The 17984-nt window shown below is 36.2% G+C and overlaps 1 protein-coding gene across 3 annotated transcripts in view; it reads left to right on the forward strand.

The window, feature by feature from the left end:
- PIP4K2A (phosphatidylinositol-5-phosphate 4-kinase type 2 alpha) overlaps positions 1-17984 on the forward strand; it is a 111153-nt gene that overhangs the window by 47740 nt on the left and 45429 nt on the right. For all 3 annotated transcript variants that reach the window (XM_038163055.1, XM_038163060.1, XM_038163063.1), the window contains exons 2-3: positions 10137-10234; positions 11332-11428. In XM_038163055.1, the coding sequence (XP_038018983.1) occupies positions 10137-10234; positions 11332-11428 (195 nt within the window). The remainder of the gene's footprint in view (positions 1-10136; positions 10235-11331; positions 11429-17984) is intronic.

Raw genomic sequence — 17984 nt, forward strand, 5'->3', positions numbered from 1 at the left:
TTTTGGGTTTTTTTAGTCATAACTTGTTTCAGTTTCATCCTGGCCACAGTTTAAGTTAGCACTTTCTTTGAAAGTGTAAGAACGGGAACCTTATGCCATTCAGGCAAGAAAAATTTTCCAAGGCTGTCCGTAAGGGAAGCAGGAGCTCATTAGCCATTCCTGGGAGCAGAGAGTCTTTCTGACAAGCTCAAGAGGAGCTGAGCCCAGGTGCTGTTCTCAAGGCTGAGGCCTAATGAGCATTTCTCAGATCACAGTGCAGCCTGAAAAGGGTGTGGAGGGGAACGCACCACTTCAAATACTGATAAAATCTGGAAAGCTGATAACCCTCACAGGTGGCTACGGACCTGTGAGCCCAACCTCAGGCATTACACTACTTTGTGTAGTAGGACTATGTGGTAAATGCAAGAGGAATACAGTGCCACAACCAAGATGCATCAGAGAGGTGAATGGAGAGCTTTCTCTGAACCAAGAAAATGCAGTTCTTACCCATTTGGACCTCTAGGACATTATTTTGCATGGTGCTTACTTGTAAAGCTATTATTTCTCCTGAAGGATAGGAGATTTAGGTTGAGGCTAAAAAAGATTCATTTAGCTGCAGGCTAAGACATGCTGGCAGAGCAAGTTCTGTCCCTTGTGCTCTCCAATTATTCTGTTGGTCCACGCTACCGAGAGCAACTGCTGCTTTACAGAGCACGGAAATACAGGTAGTGTGACCTTCCTGTGCTTCCAGTGTCACTCTTGGTCAGTTAATTAACTTTTAAAATTAGATTTATATAATGCAAATAGCATTGCTGCTGTTTGCAGAAAATTTGCCTCACAGCTCCAGCCTTCACCTAATGCATAGTCAGAAATGGCCAGAAGGAATCATGTTTTAATGTCATCTTTTCACAAGTCAACAGTTTTCTAAATAATAACATATTTGTGAGGTTGGAATATATAAGACCACATTAAGCCCTCTTTGCAGTTGGTCTTCTTTTATACCATTGTTACTAATAATAATGTGAAATGCATTACCTTCATTTTACCAGTGTAAAAATAAGCAAAAAAATGGGCTTTTCTACATTTGTTATTACTTGTGAAAATTAATGAGGCCCATCTGATGCCTTAAATTGTTGCTTCATGGCATTTGCTCTGTATACTTCGAGGTTGTTTTTCTTAGGCAAGATGCTCTTAAAGCCTTTTTCTTCGTTATGCAGCTGAGTGTTACAGGCAAAATGGTTCCTTAGGTTTCTCTTCCCATTATACTTTGCCTTTCTGTGTTGAAGAGCAGTTTTTTGCTATTGATTTTCATTTTTCAGTTATAGCATTCAGGTAAGGCTACAGCATCTTGTTTGTTCAACTGCATACTGGAATTTTATGTTTAATTTCATTACCTCATTTTTTCCTATTCAGAAATATTAAACTTGAAAAATAATCTTAAAAGCTGTTATGAGATGAGCATTATTTAGTAGACTCCTTTAGGTTTGTTTTCTGATTTGGTTGGCAAGTTTGGTTTTTCTCCAAATCTTAGTAAAAGGATTTGTGGAATATAAGTATAATTTAATTTTATTTCATTGTGTTCTTCCTTGCTGGATGCTTCTTCTAGAATCCACAATTTAGATAATTTAGAGACCTAGCAGGACATCTGTCTGTGAGTTGTATATTTTTCTTTGTATATAGAATTGAACTTGTCTTCTTCAAACCTTTCCCTATGTCATAAAAAATACCTGGTGCCTCCTACTATCTTCTTTTTAGTCATTCTTTCATGAAGGTTTTAGGACAAAGCCAAGTGAGCTAAAAATTTCTGTTGCCAGATAAGCATTTCGGTTTTTAATTAGAAAAATACAGAGCAGATGGCTATCAGACCTTGAGACAAGTGTGTGTCTTTTGAATCACTATTCCAAGCAGTAATTGAGGATGCCCGTTGATATGGAAGATTGTCAAAGTGCATCAACCTCCCAGCACAAATTTAAGTTTCAAGAGGATGACTTGATATTTTTGCTCAAAAAATAAAATGTTCTTTTATCAGATTTGTGGGAAGCTAATAGCTTGCAAATTGTTGTCTGAGCTGTGTCCCTTGTCTTGTTGTCTTCTTAACAATTGCATTTGCAAACAAGGATGAGCTCATGTCTAAAGTGTGCCTCACAACTCATCCAAATACAAAGAACTTACAATCCTTTATAGTTTTCTTTTGGACTGAGATAGGACTTTATTTTTGTGTGCCATTTGCTACTAGAAATATTTTGCTTGTCAAAAATCTCCACTACAAACAAGTCATATTTCTATTCTTGTATTTCCCATTTCATTAATGGGCATTAATGTATTTGTACATAATATGGCATTTGACCTAGCTTTTAGGAGAATGAGGGATTATCATGAGCTGCTTAATTTATTTTTGGCCTTTGATTATTTGGCACATTACGACGTGTCAATTTTTGCACTCATTGAAATGCATAAGGAGATTCATGGGAACTTTAACCAAATCTGTGGAAATGTGACTTAGTGCTTGTCTGACAGTATACAGCTGCTGTTCTGGATGTTCTAGACTGTGCGAGTGTCCAAGAGACTTGAATGACTTAAAAGCTAGCAATCAAAATAGTTGGGAAGGAAATGCAATTCAAGTGCTTTTGTTATAGGTTCTTTAAACCCTCTCATTCCAAACTGTCTGAACAGGACTGATAACCAAGCTATAAAACCCTTTGTCTAGATTTTTGGAACCTGATACTGTAAATTTTAAAGCAAACATGAATGCTTTTTGGAAACCATTTCTTTGCTCAGTTTTAGGACTGTGTTTGGACAATATCCTGTCCAGAGCTTTCTTGAGTATGTCACAATATCCTGTTTTCCACATGGGTGCATGTACTACAGACCTTCCCTGCCCAAACAGATCCTTTTCCTGTGGAAAACAGCAGCCAAGAAGTCTCATGAAAATATCTGGGGTCTGCTGTGAAATTTAAATTTATTTTGGTTTGTTTTTTTTTTTAATTCAGAGGCAGACCATAAGACTTCACAAAGGTCTTGCTACTCTTTTTGATAAAATGTGATAGCTGATATTGAGCTGTTCATTTCTTAGTATTGCTAAATATGATATATATTTAATACTCTTATGGAGTATTTCAGATAGTCTGTGGTTAGTACATTAGGGAAAGTCTACATTAAGGCAGTTTGGAATACTCTTGGTTCAGTTTGGCCTACTCTTCCAGTATTAAATTACTGAATTTTATTGAAAGACAGAAATCTAATGATAGGCATCACCTGAACTGTAAAAAACACATAGCTGCTCTAGTAATTACTGGTAGATGTTTTGAGACATGTAAAATTGTGATTCTTTTATGTAGCAGCCTGTTACCTGGCAGCAAGGTGGTTTAAGTTTGTTTGATTTGGGGGTTTTTTTACCTTTTTTTTTTACCTTTTTTTTTTACCTTTTTTTTTTACCTTTTTTTTTTACCTTTTTTTTTTACCTTTTTTTTTTACCTTTTTTTTTTACCTTTTTTTTTTACCTTTTTTTTTTACCTTTTTTTTTTACCTTTTTTTTTTACCTTTTTTTTTACCTTTTTTTTTTACCTTTTTTTTTTACCTTTTTTTTTACCTTTTTTTTTACCTTTTTTTTTACCTTTTTTTTTTACCTTTTTTTTTTACCTTTTTTTTTTACCTTTTTTTTTTACCTTTTTTTTTTACCTTTTTTTTTTACCTTTTTTTTTACCTTTTTTTTACCTTTTTTTTTACCTTTTTTTTTACCTTTTTTTTTACCTTTTTTTTTTACCTTCATATACCTTAAAGTGCAATGATTCCAAAGACTCAGAAGTAAAATGCTTTACCCTCTGTTTTTCTTAGTCATATAATTGCATTAATTTCAGGACTTGATTCTGAATAGGTAACTGAATATTCCTTTTATAGAAGTCTTCTATGCCCTTTAAAGTCTAACACATTGCAAAATTTTAAAAAAAAAAAAAAAAGCCTGTATAGTTTTTACCTTGCAGGGTAGCAGGGGGAGGTAGAGGAAAGAGATGAATTTTTGTGTGATTGAAATGATGAAAACCTCATTTAAAACATATTAAGGAGTATTTTGCTGAACTGATTTATTTCTCTACAGCAGAACTTAACTTAACCTTTTATTTCTCTTGCAAGAATGGGTTTGAGTGTAATTTAAACTGTCAAATGACATTTATCAAATGATGGTTTTGCCCTGTAACAGGCAAATGTCTTCCACAAAATTGATTAGCTGCTGACCTCATCCACCCTTTTCAGACCCTTCAAGGTAGATTTCAAAGAGTTGTAAAATAATCACTTCACTTTCAGTTTATACTTCAGCACAAGGCGTTTACTGTCCTGGTAGCAATACCACAGTGTGTTCCACATCTGGGAAGGGGAGGATGTAAATGCCTGCCTATAGCTCTGCCTGTCACCACTCGACCTGGTGCTTTAACCTAAACCTCTACTCCTTGCAAAATAGGAACAGCTTTGGGAAGGGCTTTTACAGGACAGTAGAATGAATAAGTTGAAGAGACTTGGTCTTGTTGGCACCTGCTCTAGTGATCAGGAAAACACTCTGATAAGACCTGCAGGATGTTCAGTATCCAGAAGGTGCTGGAAGACCCTAAATGTGAGATTTTATACTCCACAGAGTTTCCTCTGTTGTGTTCTTGTTCTACAGCCCCGTTTTGTAAGACCAATCCACTAGAAGCCCATAGGCTTGCTTTCATAAGCATTAACCTACCAGTAAATGAATTAACTGTGCCGTTGAGGAAGTCTGTGGCCTGTTCAAAATGGTGACTTTGTGTCTGAACCAAAAAAATAGTTGATATTTTTTCTCTTCAGATTTCTGTGCAAGTTTCTTTGCCAAAGTAGAAGCTGTGATACAGAAAGTAAAAGCCTTGACATAAAAATCTCAGTACTGTTAAAAGTTCAGTTCTATTTTTACATCCCAATAATTTCTTTCTTCTGAAGTCTCTGTCACTCCCACTTCTTCCAAAATCAGTGTTTAAAAATACACAAATTTGTGAAAAATGAGCTTGACTTTCTGCTAGAGTAACAAACCAGTTGTAGCTTGTTTGTCTCAACAGATCAGACTGCTGTGAATTAGCTTTCAGTGCAGAAAGAGAGCTGGGAGATAAACAGCTGAAAAGAAGTAGCACTTCCACAACTTCTGCCACATCCAGCATCAGGAGCAGCAGGGATTTTCCTCTGTGTGAAACTGCCAAGAGCTGTGACTGCAATTGAGATGTTTGTCAGGCTGTTCAGTGTGAAAACACCTCATCCCTCCATAGTTTCAGCGAGTCTGGCAGGCTGATATGTTAAAATAAAAGGAAACAGCATATATGCTGTATACTAAAGCTGCAACATTAAATAAGAAAAACCCCATCGAGTATGAGGACTTCAAATAGGAAGAGAGTTTCAAAAGAAACCAGGCATTGCTAAGTAGTCTGTGTGTGATTTGTGGTCTTCTTGGGATTAAATTCTGGACATTGTGGATGGCTTTATTAGGGTTTTTATGGGGTTTTTTTAGTTGGTTTGTCGATTGCTTGATTTAGGTTTTTAAATGAGTAGTACCAGCTGTAATGTGTTACACAGGTTTCTTGCTGTAGCATTGTAGCAATAGGCATCAGCTTGTATCTGTTGGAAAACAGGATTATTGTTCTGACTCTTCTAGCTAAACATGCAATATATGCTGTAAATTGCCTTTATTATATGCAGTTTAAATATCTCATTGTCTGCTTTGCATACAAGCAATTTATTGCTGCTTATGTTCTGACAGAATGAAAACTAATGCTTAATTATGCATTGCCCTAGTTATGTGGTGTTTAGAGTGAATGTATCTGAATTAAATAAGGGCCATTAATAATGCCTAACAATTTATGATATAGTCATTGCTTGATTTCAAATCATATAAATTAGAGAAGCTTATTTGAAATGTCACCAATATAAGATGGCTTTGTGGGAACACCTCTCTGGGTGCTAATTTCAAAATCATTACCAGCTGAGTCTTACTATTTATTCAATGTCCAGTAGGCTTTTATTATTCCCTTATTTGCAGTTTAATTACAACCTCTGTTATCCTGTCAGTGTGAATTCAATGCTAAACCTGCAGGAGCAAAATGAGTTGCAATCAATTGTTTTTTGCCTGAAAACTTCTTTTTGCTTTGGCCCTCTCTCACCTCCCATGGCCAGCCACCACTCTGAGCCACAGTTTTTTGTATGCATGTTTAAAGGGGCAATGCCAGTCTAGGGCTTTTAACGTTCTTCTGTCCTAAAGCTTGTAAGTGGTCAGGAGGTGTTTCCAAGTGTCACATAACCACCTGTGTTTATACTGATATCACAAAAGATACTGAATGATTTACTTAAAAGGAGGTTTCTGGATCACTTGTTAATATCATGTGTGCATGAATTTACAAATGTTATTAATACACATGAGGTATTTGTACATAATATGCATGGTTACCGTGCAACTAAAATTTTAGTCATTCGTATTTAAAGCAATACATTCTCTAAGGCTATTTTATGGGATTTGAATTCCTCAAAGATACAGCAAGCATTGTCCCTTTCAAAAAAGACAAACTGCAGCAAAATTTTGCATTGACAACAATAATTCAAGGCAGTTAAAGGATGTGGGTTGTAGGACTAAAAGAATTTTCCTTTTCAATATGATGCACATGCATTTATTATAGAGATGCTGTACATGTGGATTCTCAGAAGTAATTGCAGTTAAATGGATGTTTGATCCTGAACCCTCAGTCCTCTGTCCAGTGAGCTCTTTTTGTTTCATTTATGCTTTGCAATTATCTCTTGTTTACCTCAATATCTTGGGCAATTGTTTCTTGCTTATGATTTTATTACATTCAAAAGCACTCCTTAGAGGAAAATGAGTATTTCTTATGTAATTATTACAGCTATTGTAACAGTTTCTATTGTAATTTGGAACACTGAACTTCCATCCTCACACACACATCTCATTTGCTACTGCTGAGGGAGCTAACTGTATTTAATGGGTAACATGAAGAATGGATGTAATACTTGTCAAAGGTATCGCATGCATCTTAACATGTTTTCTGTTGTGCTTAACTTTCAAACACAGAAAAGGAAGCAAAATATTCCTTTGAGAGAAGTTGGAAGACTCAAAATGTTTTCTTTGCAATTCATATTTAGTGTCTTTCAGTTGTGACTGTTTCTTCACACATTGATGGCAAAAGTGATGGCAAAGTAGAGAATTGATCCCTCTGACCTTTCCCTTTACTTTTAGCTTTTCAAGAGCTGGTTGGGGGGGGGGGGGGGGTGTTTTGGATATTGTTTCTTCTCCCTCCCCCCCACAATGTGGTTCCAGTTTCCACCAAGATCTAATGACAAGGGTGTTCCATTCTCTCTTGTGCACATTTTCCAGTCTGGCCTCATCAAATGTGTCCAAAAATCTCCTATTGTAGAGAGAACCAGACCTTGTACTTCAAAAGGTTTAAATTAATTAATGGTCTGTGCTGCTGGGATATGCCATTACTCAGCTGGTGTGCTATACCAAAGGTCACTTGTACTGAGTGTTCATCACCAGCTTTTTTATTTTCCTACTCTGCTAGAGAGGAATTCCCAAAAATACTAGAGGAATTACTTACGTCAGATTTGGATAAATCTTAAAAAAAAAAGGCAACCAACTAAAAACACCAAAAAAAAAAAAAAGACAAACCAAAACAAAAAGCACCCTGAAAAATTCATTCATTTCTGAAAAGAACAAAACCATCAAACCTCTGACTGGGGAATGGGGAGAGTGTACATTTACATCTTGTAGGGAGCTTCTTAGGAGAAGTATTTTGGAATTTTTTTTCTTAAAAGAATCCCCAAAGTATGCACTTACAAAGGCTTTTTTCATTCCACTGTGTTGGGGATGCATGTAAGGCCTACAGGCACAAGTAAAACTGTGCCATTATGTAGCACAAAATTTAAATATCCGCAGCATGAAAGCCTATCTGTAGATATATGCAAAGAAATTGCATATCAGCAAATTAAGAAAGCAAGTACACATGAAAATTTGATCAATGCAGTTTTGATAACCTAAAATGCAATTTTGCAAGCCAACTTTGTTGTAGATAGTTGAGGATGTGAGTTCAGCACTTCTTACAGTATTCAGCAGAAGGTGTTCTTGGGATCATTTTTGTCTGTAATGTATATGCATGTACATTTCTGCTACTCTTCATTCAAGTGTGAAATTTGTTGTGTGATCTGGCAATCTGAAAGAGATGGTAATTCTGTAAAACAAATTCAGAATTTCATATCTCTGTGTAATATATCTGTGTGTCCCTAGTTTTATTTGTACAGCAGCTAGACTGGTTTGCAGACTCGTGAGCTGCCTTGTGACTTCAGGGTGAGATTGATGTACAGCAGTATCAACTTCAGTCAAAAGCATGTATGTTGGATGTAGTGATTTTTCAATCAGTGTTTTGTTATTTTATGTTGTATTTAATGAAGTGTCATCATGATTTATTAGGCTTGTACAGCTGTGTTTTCAGAAATTTACTGGAGTTTCTTCTTTCTCTGCTGTTGGAGTGGGAAAAGAGCATTCTCCCTACAACACTGAGGAGTGGAGCACTTTGAGCTCATCCCCAACATCTGTCTCTTTCCTTTCCCTGCTCTGTTGAGAGCTGCCATGCTTCTATCAAAAACTTTTCAGGTCTTTCCAAAGAAGCATTCTTTGCACTTTTCATATGGGCTACAAGATCTGAATGACAAAAATGAGACATAGCAGGGAACATTACTGGGGCTTTAAAGTATTGAAAGGTACGGAGACCGCCTGACCTTCCTGCCAGAAGGAAGGTTTCTTTCCTCTGCTTAAGAGCTAGAGGACTCTTCACTCTTCTCCTGTTTTGTTTAACTTCAGCTCTTCTAAAGGTCATGCTTGCAGGGAGTGCATTTTTTTTCCCTCCAATATTTTTAACCTATAGCTGCTTCAGTGAAGGTTTCTCCAAAAGCCTCTCTTAAGCAGGGTAGCATTTACAGGCAATTAGCATCCTCCTGTTTGGAAAACACTGGTGGATAGGCAGTGCTAGGGAGTAGAGGAGCACACCTGTGTTGCTACCTCCAGTCCCAGTGTACATTCCCATTCTTCCATAGTGGGACTTCTCTCTAAACCCTGTAGAAAACTGCTGGGAAAAAATGTTCTCTGTATGAGCAAAAAGATTTGACTGGGTAAATTGAGATGCATGACCAGGGCATAGAGTGCCGTAAAAACATGGATAAAACTTATGTCATGGGTGTTTGGTGACTGTTGTTGTAATGGGTATCTCATTCCTCAGTTGGAAGGACCATTGCAAGCTTAACAATTCTGTCCTGTATTTATCATGTTCTAGTTAAGTTTAAGTCAAGGGTAGATTAATACATGCAATACTAAAAACATGCCTACAAAGTAGGTCATGGTAAAGTTGTCTACATTTTATAATAGAGATATGTTCAGAAGTAAATTACAGATATAAGTGGAAAAATCCTAATCTGGAGAATACTAACAATGTTAATTTCAAAGCTAGAAGGAGTAGGTGGTCCTCATAAATGTAAGAAATTGAGGAAAACCTTAGGACTTATGTGCACCTCTATTTCTAAGCAAAAAATTTATCTAATTAGATGGTTTGTCCAATGTGAGCAATCAAAGAAATGCCTGATACTGTGACTTACAAAAACTCATCTGAGTTTTGCCCTGCTGTAAGAAGCAAACTTCTGCGTATTGAACTGAAAATATGTACATTCACATGCATGCAAAATTTCACTTTATCTACAGACCGTTCAAGACACAGGCATATAAGATTTCTTCATAGGCTGCAGGGGTAAATAGTCATTGGAAATAAAGAAGTTGAATTATCTTTGGAAAGCATAGCTTGACTGACAAAACAAGAACACATTTTGCTGGCATTGTCATTGACCTTCCATAAAAAGTACACTCCAGGTGTGCTTTAAAGCACTTTATTTCTGAAGCAAGTCTAAATATGGAATGCTGTTTCTTCTCTTCCAAAGTGTCACTCTTGAGATCGTGTTTGATCTGGGAAGAATAACACTGCTTTTACATTCTTCAGTTACCTGCATTCACTCCTGGGATATATACACAGGAAATAGTAGACTTTCAGGATTAAGACATATATGTAGCATTTTTGCAAAGACAGCAGCAACTAAGTGTGTTCTGTTTTCTCTAGATCAATGAACTGAGCCATGTTCAAATCCCTGTTATGTTGATGCCAGATGATTTCAAAGCGTACTCAAAGATAAAGGTGGACAATCACCTTTTCAACAAGTAAGTACAAGTAACAATTTTGTGCAGAAGTGGGTAGCGGTATTGATATTTTTATGAAGTACTATGAACTCTGTTATTTTTCAGTGCATGGAACTGGAGTTTTGATGATTAAGTTAATCCTGAGATAAACATAACCGTCTGTGCTGTTCTAAAAAGCAACAGCAAAGGCTGCTGGGTAGAATTTTTTCCTCCATATGGTTTATTATTGTCTTATGAGTATATTAGATACTGAAGGTGATCCTTTCTTGGTGTGATTATTTATGGCTGATATAAGCATTTATTTGTGTATTTCTAAAAATATAACTTCATGTGCTCTTTATTAAGTGTTGTATTTGAATAAGAATGAGAATCTAAAGCCTATATCAAATGTGAATAATGTTCAGCTTTTTATTTTCCATAATACAAAATCATACCCATCATATAGAAGCTTCAAAAGCATTATGGTAGTTTCATGTAATATCTATTGTCTCAAAAATAAAATGCCTCATGAGCAGTATGTATAGATATATGAAACTATTAATATTGGTATGTGTATAACCTGAATTTTATTCAAGAATATATTTAGAAAAGAAAAATTTTGCTAGTTTGGGTCTTCAGCTCTGTGACAAAGGTAAAAATTACTTTTCTGTTGTATAAGTCTAAAATGAACACTAGAATATTAAAACTTGTTCTCTATTGAATGAGTCAGATTTTCTTGAAGTTTTGGCACTGTTAGTATTTTTTGATGTCACAGATGGTAGAGTAATTCTTGTATAATCCAATCTAAGAATTCACCTTTGAAGTAAGTTTAGGGCAGTGGGAAAGCATTCTTTTCTTTTGAGTGCATATTTGAAAAGTGTCAAAATACAGTTTGTGTTCATCATTGTAGTTCCTTGGCTACGACATAATTGTCTTATAGTAAGCTAATAAACATTCATTAAACATTGTGAAGAAAAACTAGATAACCCAACCTTAGTGAAAAAAAAGAAAGCATTAGAAGAGAAATTGTAAGAGAATTGTTACCCTGAGCTTTTTGTGAACAGCTTTGAGATAAAATTCTGAAGTTGCTTATTATATATGCACAGTAATGAAGTTTAATTGGTTTTATCTTCTTTCAGAGAAAACATGCCAAGTCATTTCAAATTTAAAGAATATTGTCCAATGGTTTTCCGCAATCTAAGGGAGAGATTTGGAATTGATGATCAAGACTTTCAGGTAAGTTCACTTTGAAAAAGCCTAGACTGGCACAATGCACATTTCTGTTTAACCTTTGGGCCTGCCCCAGCTTTCTTCTGGTTCCTGCCCTTCTGCCATCTTTAGTCCTCTGTGTTTCTCATTAGAGTGCCTCCATATAAGCCACATTTATTGAAGCTGCAGGGTAAGACTTCTTGCAATAAGGAGGAAAAACAATGTCTGACACTTCTGGCAAGAGATTCTATATTCAGCTGAGTCGCTTAGATAACAGTTGCTTCAGTGTTCTGTCTGTATGAGATGTGGTTTCTGAAATGACCACAGCCTTTTTTTTTCCTTTTTTCCCCTCATGCTTTTTTTTGTTACAGCAGAGTGACCTATGGCCTGCCAGCTTCATCCTGCTTCATCATGTCTCATTTTCCTGATGTTAAGAGGATCTGGAAACAAATTGCTTGTGTAAAGTAGATAGAGCAAACCAAGAAATTGCTCTAGATTTGGCAGGGTTGTTCCATGCAGTCAGAGTTTCTTTCTGCCTTTACTAAAAAAAGTCCCTGAACTCTGCTTCAGCCTGATTTGCCAGTTCTCACTGACAGTTCCCTTTTCCATTAACAGTTCCTAATGCACAGTATTTCAGTCACTGGGATAATTCCTTCTGCAGTCACACTTCAAGATGTCCTGTCCTAGGGAATGCTTACTGTGTAACCCAGTACTGCTTCCTCTCATACTTTTTTGCTTTTTTAAACTATTTTGATGTGGGCTGCAGTTATAGTTGTAATGTCACTAAGATATATTAAAAGAATTTTTAAGAAATGGTTTTAATGAGCTAAACGAATGGTACAAAATGCATTTGTACAATAACACTCCCCTTCTGCCAATGGAGTAAACTGAATGTTTCAGCCAAAGGCTATATCTGAGTCCTTCAACAATTCTTTTTACCAATTTCCCCTTTTTCAGAATCAAACAATGTGTTAGAAATGTGTAGATGGGTTAAAATGTGCAGAGGTGTAGACAGAGATTGGATTATGAATCTCAGTATACAGCCACTGTACCCTTGCTAAGACACTTTTCTAGTCTGTGGAGAAGAGGATTGTTGGTTTATTTTGGAGCTGTCATGACTGTGTTCCATGATTTTTCCTTGTCCTGTTTATGAAGAACTGTTTAAAAGGAAATGCACTGAGGCCAGCAGTTTAAATAGATGTCTCAAAAGGCATTCCTGGTTCAGTTCTGCTGTTGGACCAAGGAGGATCCTATTGCTTGAGAAGTTACTTTATCCCTTTATATCAAGATTTCATTTTCCTTAACAAAGAAGGAGGAGACACGTGAATAGTCTTAAAATTGTGATGTCAATTCATGCTTGCTGTCTTTAGAACACGGCCTTTTGACACTACTAGACAGTGGAAGGTGGAGTTGGGTAAATGTTAGAAGACCTGAGATGCTGTAGTGAGTTAAAACTGGCAAACTTGGCATAGTCAAAAACGCTGCATTCCACACCCCTGTGAAATGTTTCCATCTGCACTGCTGTTCTGCTGCTGAAATTCTGTTGTAACTGTGTTATACTACTGTTTGGATTTATTAATGATAACAGTGATAAAACAGCATTAAGTAACTGTCACTGGATAAATTGTCCATATTTTCAGATTAAACCCAAAAATACTTATTTGTTGCTATGTGTTTTGGTAATGTAACCAATCAACAACCCAAAATAAGAACATATAACTATATCTTGGGTTTTGATACAACAAAATTACGTATTACAAAAAGAAATCTCATGGGTTTTAGTATTTAAAGCATATTTAGTGAAAAACAGAAGATGGTTAATTTTAACCTAAGGGAAGACAATGTCTGCCTTCACTACTGCTTTTTTCCTCAGCCCAAGCAATTTATCACTCTGAATTCTTTTTCTACTGGACTAATCTGATTAAAAAGAAAATAAATTAAATGCTTAAAATATTAATGTATTTTGAACTCACTTTGCAAATTAAATTATTTTTACAGAACTAAACATGAAGAAAATTTGTCTCCTTGTGTGTAAGATAGGGATTATCGCTGTTAAAAGTAGAAGTTGCTTTCAATTTAATGTTACAGTCTCTGGGATTTAAAAAGGGAATCTAATATATATACTTTTTTCAGATAACCTTTATCTTCAAGTTATTCCAATAACTGGAAGTTATTCCAATTATTATTGGTTAAAATGATTCTCTTATACTCGGAATCAAACCTGAAATTGAAAAATTATTTGCAGTGTAAAAGTAAGGGAAAGCTTATGGAAGAAATATATCAAGTTACTTTCTGTGATAGTTTTTCTTATATAGCGATTTTCAGGAAGGGAGTCCTAGTCAACTGTGAACAATGTCAATCCCATTATTGAGCCAGAAAAGATTGGTTTAGATAAATAAACCAATTACCTTGTTCATTAGTCAGCCATCAGTCACAGTCTCAAAGAACATTCATTTTAAATGCCTTTGTTTTCAGAATGTTCTGCTGATATCCTTGATGAGTTGTTCCAGAGGGCAAATAGTCTTTCCTTATGAGTAAGCACTAAAAAAACAAAACCTACATCATTAAAAAAATTGGTAGTGTGTGCTCTAAGTAGTGGGCTATACTAATTTTAATTCTTTACATAGTGTTTCTCATTTTGTAGTAATTTTGTGGACTGTTTAACGCATAGACTAGGTTCACATGTGGAATAATTAATATATGGAACTTGTCTTACAGAGATCTCCTCATGTCTCTGAAGAGAGATTCAAATCTCACAAAGTATGTGGCTTTTTCCTACAAGTAGTCTTGACTTAAGAGTCAGAGGAATTCCTTAAATTGTGTATGCCTTGCAGAAAGCCATTTCTAGTAATGGCAATTACAGTTCCTGGAATGAACTCCCTTCCTTGACATGACACAAACCAACTCCCTTTTTTGAGATGTTTTTGGTAATCTGTCCCGCATCTGTCTGTATTTCTTAGCTAGTTGGACATCTCCAAGAGACATTTAGTACTGAACTGGGATTGAGGTTTTGTGGGGGTACATGTGCAGTTGCTAATACAGTGTAGACTTTTTTGTGCTTCATGCTTTATAATGGACAGCAGCATAGAAAATATAGTATGAAGTAAGTGAAATGTTGAGTTTCATTCAAAGATTGCCTATGCAAACTTATTATGATGAATGAAGTCATTAATCTAGGTTAAGAAACTTTGTTCTGATAGCAAAAAAAATCTAGAACAGTTACTGCATTAAATTAAAAACTGGTCTGGCTGTTTATTCTTAAAAGGGGGAACACAACTGATGATCAGTCAGTATGAATCAAAACTGCATTTGAATGATGGAAAAACTTCAAAACCATTTTAACCACTTACAAAGACTATAAATTATCAAAGAGAAAGAGACTATTGTTTTGTTTTGTAGTGTTGAATGTTACAAGTACATATGGATCTCTGATGGAAGATTACTTTTTAAAGTGTCAAAATAATTCCAAAAGCCAGAGCATTAAGTAATGACAGATTTTGCCTTGATAGGGTAAATTATTTGGTTTTGTTAGTGTTTTCTGATTTAATTGAAAAAGAATCCTTCTAACATTCACAGGAGAATACTCGAGAGCATTAACTGTTTCTAGTAGAACAAAAAAAATTGATTAGAAAACAGATATTGTAAAGTCTCTCACTAAGCACTAAATTAATTTTAATTTCTGCATTCCCCTCTCAGCTTTAGACACTGTAAAGGTTATTCTACAGGAAGATTTCTACCTCCTCTACCAACCTTCCCCCTCATTCTCCCCAATCCCAATTAATGAGAGCTGTTTTTCTTTGGGATTGCTTCTCAAGTCACTTGACATACTTTGTTACCTTAGAAACTCCAAGAGTAGAGTTCTGTTAGAAGAATTACAAGGTTAGCTTTGGTAAACTTCAGAATTATGAGAGATTAACAGGCAGAGAGCTCACCTAACAACCCCCAATAATCTGTAGAAAAATAGGATCTACTAGTGTTACAAATGCTTCTGCTGCTATTGCTCTGGGAAGGGAAACTTTTTTTACTGTGCTCCAACACATCTGTTCTTGCTTAAAGTTATTACTGAATCCTACATCTGGATTCTGCCAGGCAAAGGGGGAAGACTGGGTTCTTGCCCAGTAAAGTACAGTTGCTCATACCAGAGGACACCAGTGTCCCAGTGTACCTAATGACCTTCTGTTGGGGGTAAGGGAGAGCACAGCTGACTGCCCTTGAAGTTCTAGCACTCAGTGTAGTACGAGACAGGCTCAGATCTGACTTTTCCTGTCTGCAGGAGCAGTTTGTAGAGATTCTCTGTACAGGACAAAGAATTCATAAAGAACTTTTAGCAGATGGGTTCTGTAAGTTCTTTTTAATTTACATATGCTTGATATTTCTCTAAGCACTTTTCCATGAAAAAGCTTGAAAGCTAAAATAATTAATGAGAATTCCTGCTTTTAAGCAATTTCTCTAATAACAAACCATATGAACTCATATCTTTAACTTCTCTTGATAAGGCTGTTAAGGAGACTTTTCAGTATCTCCCAGAGCTTTCTATGCAGAAGGATTTGAAGTCTAGACTCATAGCAAGACATCAGGAAAACAATGCAAATTCTGGGCTTGTTTTTTAGATGTCAGCCTGCAATATAATTTTCTTTTGAGGTATCTAAACTTCAGATCATCACAATTCTTATCTCTAAATATTTTTGTTCATTTTACATGACTTATCCAGTCATAAGACATCATCTTAAGATCTTAAAAAGTACTTTGCAATCCAAGGTGATATGTTTCTTCAGACAAACAAATACTAATTAGTGCTCTCAGATGGTGCTTCTGTACTAAAATTCATGCTTTTATTTCTTGGCCCTTGGTTTGGGAAAGAACAAGCCAGCATCAAACTACAAACAGCCAGGTCAGCAACAACTATGTTAGGAGTTGGAGTTTATTCCTAAGACAATCTTCAATTAGTCCCGTAAAGTGCATTAAAAATCATCAAAGCAAGAACTGTCTTGTAAAGAAAGTACCAGTGCTAGTCATTTTATTTTAGCATAGTAAGTCTGTCAGTGCCTGAAAAGTTCCTGGGCTCGTCTGTCAGATGAGATTCCTATAGCAGAGTTTACAGTTTGTGGATCCCAAATGGACATTGACACCAAGACGTTCAGAACTGCTGACATCTTGTTTGATGTGAGTATAGGCAGTGGTGGTAGTAAAGTCTTGAACCAGCTGTAGTAACAAAACCTCTGCTGTTTGTAGTCTTTCCAGCATGTAAAAAATGAAGTTTTCAATCTAAATCTAATGTTCTAAGATTTAGTGCCTTAAGTGTCAGCCCAAATAATAATTTAGCGATGGTGGGAGTTAACCTTAGTACATATGGCAGCAGAAATTCTAACTTGTGGTTTCTCTCCATTTTCCTTAGAAAACATTTCATTTGCCTTGCTTTTGGCTGTTCCTTGCCTAAACTGAGTATCATTCACAACCAGGCATTCAAACTGGAAAACAGTAATTTAGCATGTGCTGGCAACATCAGAAGAACAAACTGATGGGTACTCCCGAGTTCTTACAGATATTGAAAGGGAAGGCATTAAGCCAAGCTTTGTAGGGCTAAAGGGAAAAGGCTCCCAGAAAAAGAGCCACAACGCTTTCCAAAGCAAGTACATGCCTTAAGCTGACAGCTTCAAATCCAGATCTATGGTCTTAATAAGATAACTTGATTTAGGAAAGACCCTCATGTTTTATTCATTAACTATTATTCAGCGAAGTCAAGGAACCCATAACCTTTCTCCTGAAAGGATAGCTCAGTGCAAAAAAGTTTGTATTTCTCTGTCAAAGTTTTTCACATCCTTCTCTGTAGTAATCACTCCCTGAATACAATTTTTTTATACATGTTCATAGGTGTTTGGAGTGTCTGCATCCATCTTAACAAGATCATAGAAGGAGCTCTGTATTTCTGATGGGTGCAGCACAGCACCAGTGGTGTCCTGTTTTCATCTTTTGGGGGTCCCATGACATTCACCATAGGCCTTTTGAAAGCCATGCTTATGAGCTGACAAGAAATCATCGTGCAAAATTGTCCAAATATCTGGCAAAGGCAGGGGAGGTTACACTCCTGAATGCACTTGTAGCACGTTACTGGTAGGTCAGGTATGTTTTTCTCCATGTCAGATTCCTTATAGACCTTCCAGTGTCAGAGATCAGTGTTGCCTGGTCATGCTTCTGCAACAGGGTTTCCAGATAAGCACCTGCCTAATGGTAAGAACAGTGTCACCATAAAAAATAGACCCAAAAATCATCCCTACCTGTCCCTGTATGACCACCCAGATATCTCTGGGTTTGGTGCTTCTGTTTAAAAAAAAAACAAACAGTGCTTTGCCTTTCTTCTCTCTACAAATCACTGACAAAACATTGTTCTGAAAATCATCTCAGAAGTCGGCTACTTGTTTCAGATTGCAGCAGATAGCCTTGGAAGCATCTATGTCAGTTGTATGACACTGTCTCTCTGATGTCCTTCTTAATCAGTAATCCTGGTCTAATTTCCATATCTGTGACTCCTGAAGTCGTGTAAAAAAGAAAAAAAAGGTTGGAAGAAGCTCCAGGTTTGTCTTGT

This window comes from Motacilla alba, chromosome 2 (assembly GCF_015832195.1).
Source record: "Motacilla alba alba isolate MOTALB_02 chromosome 2, Motacilla_alba_V1.0_pri, whole genome shotgun sequence".
Taxonomy (NCBI): domain Eukaryota; kingdom Metazoa; phylum Chordata; class Aves; order Passeriformes; family Motacillidae; genus Motacilla; species Motacilla alba.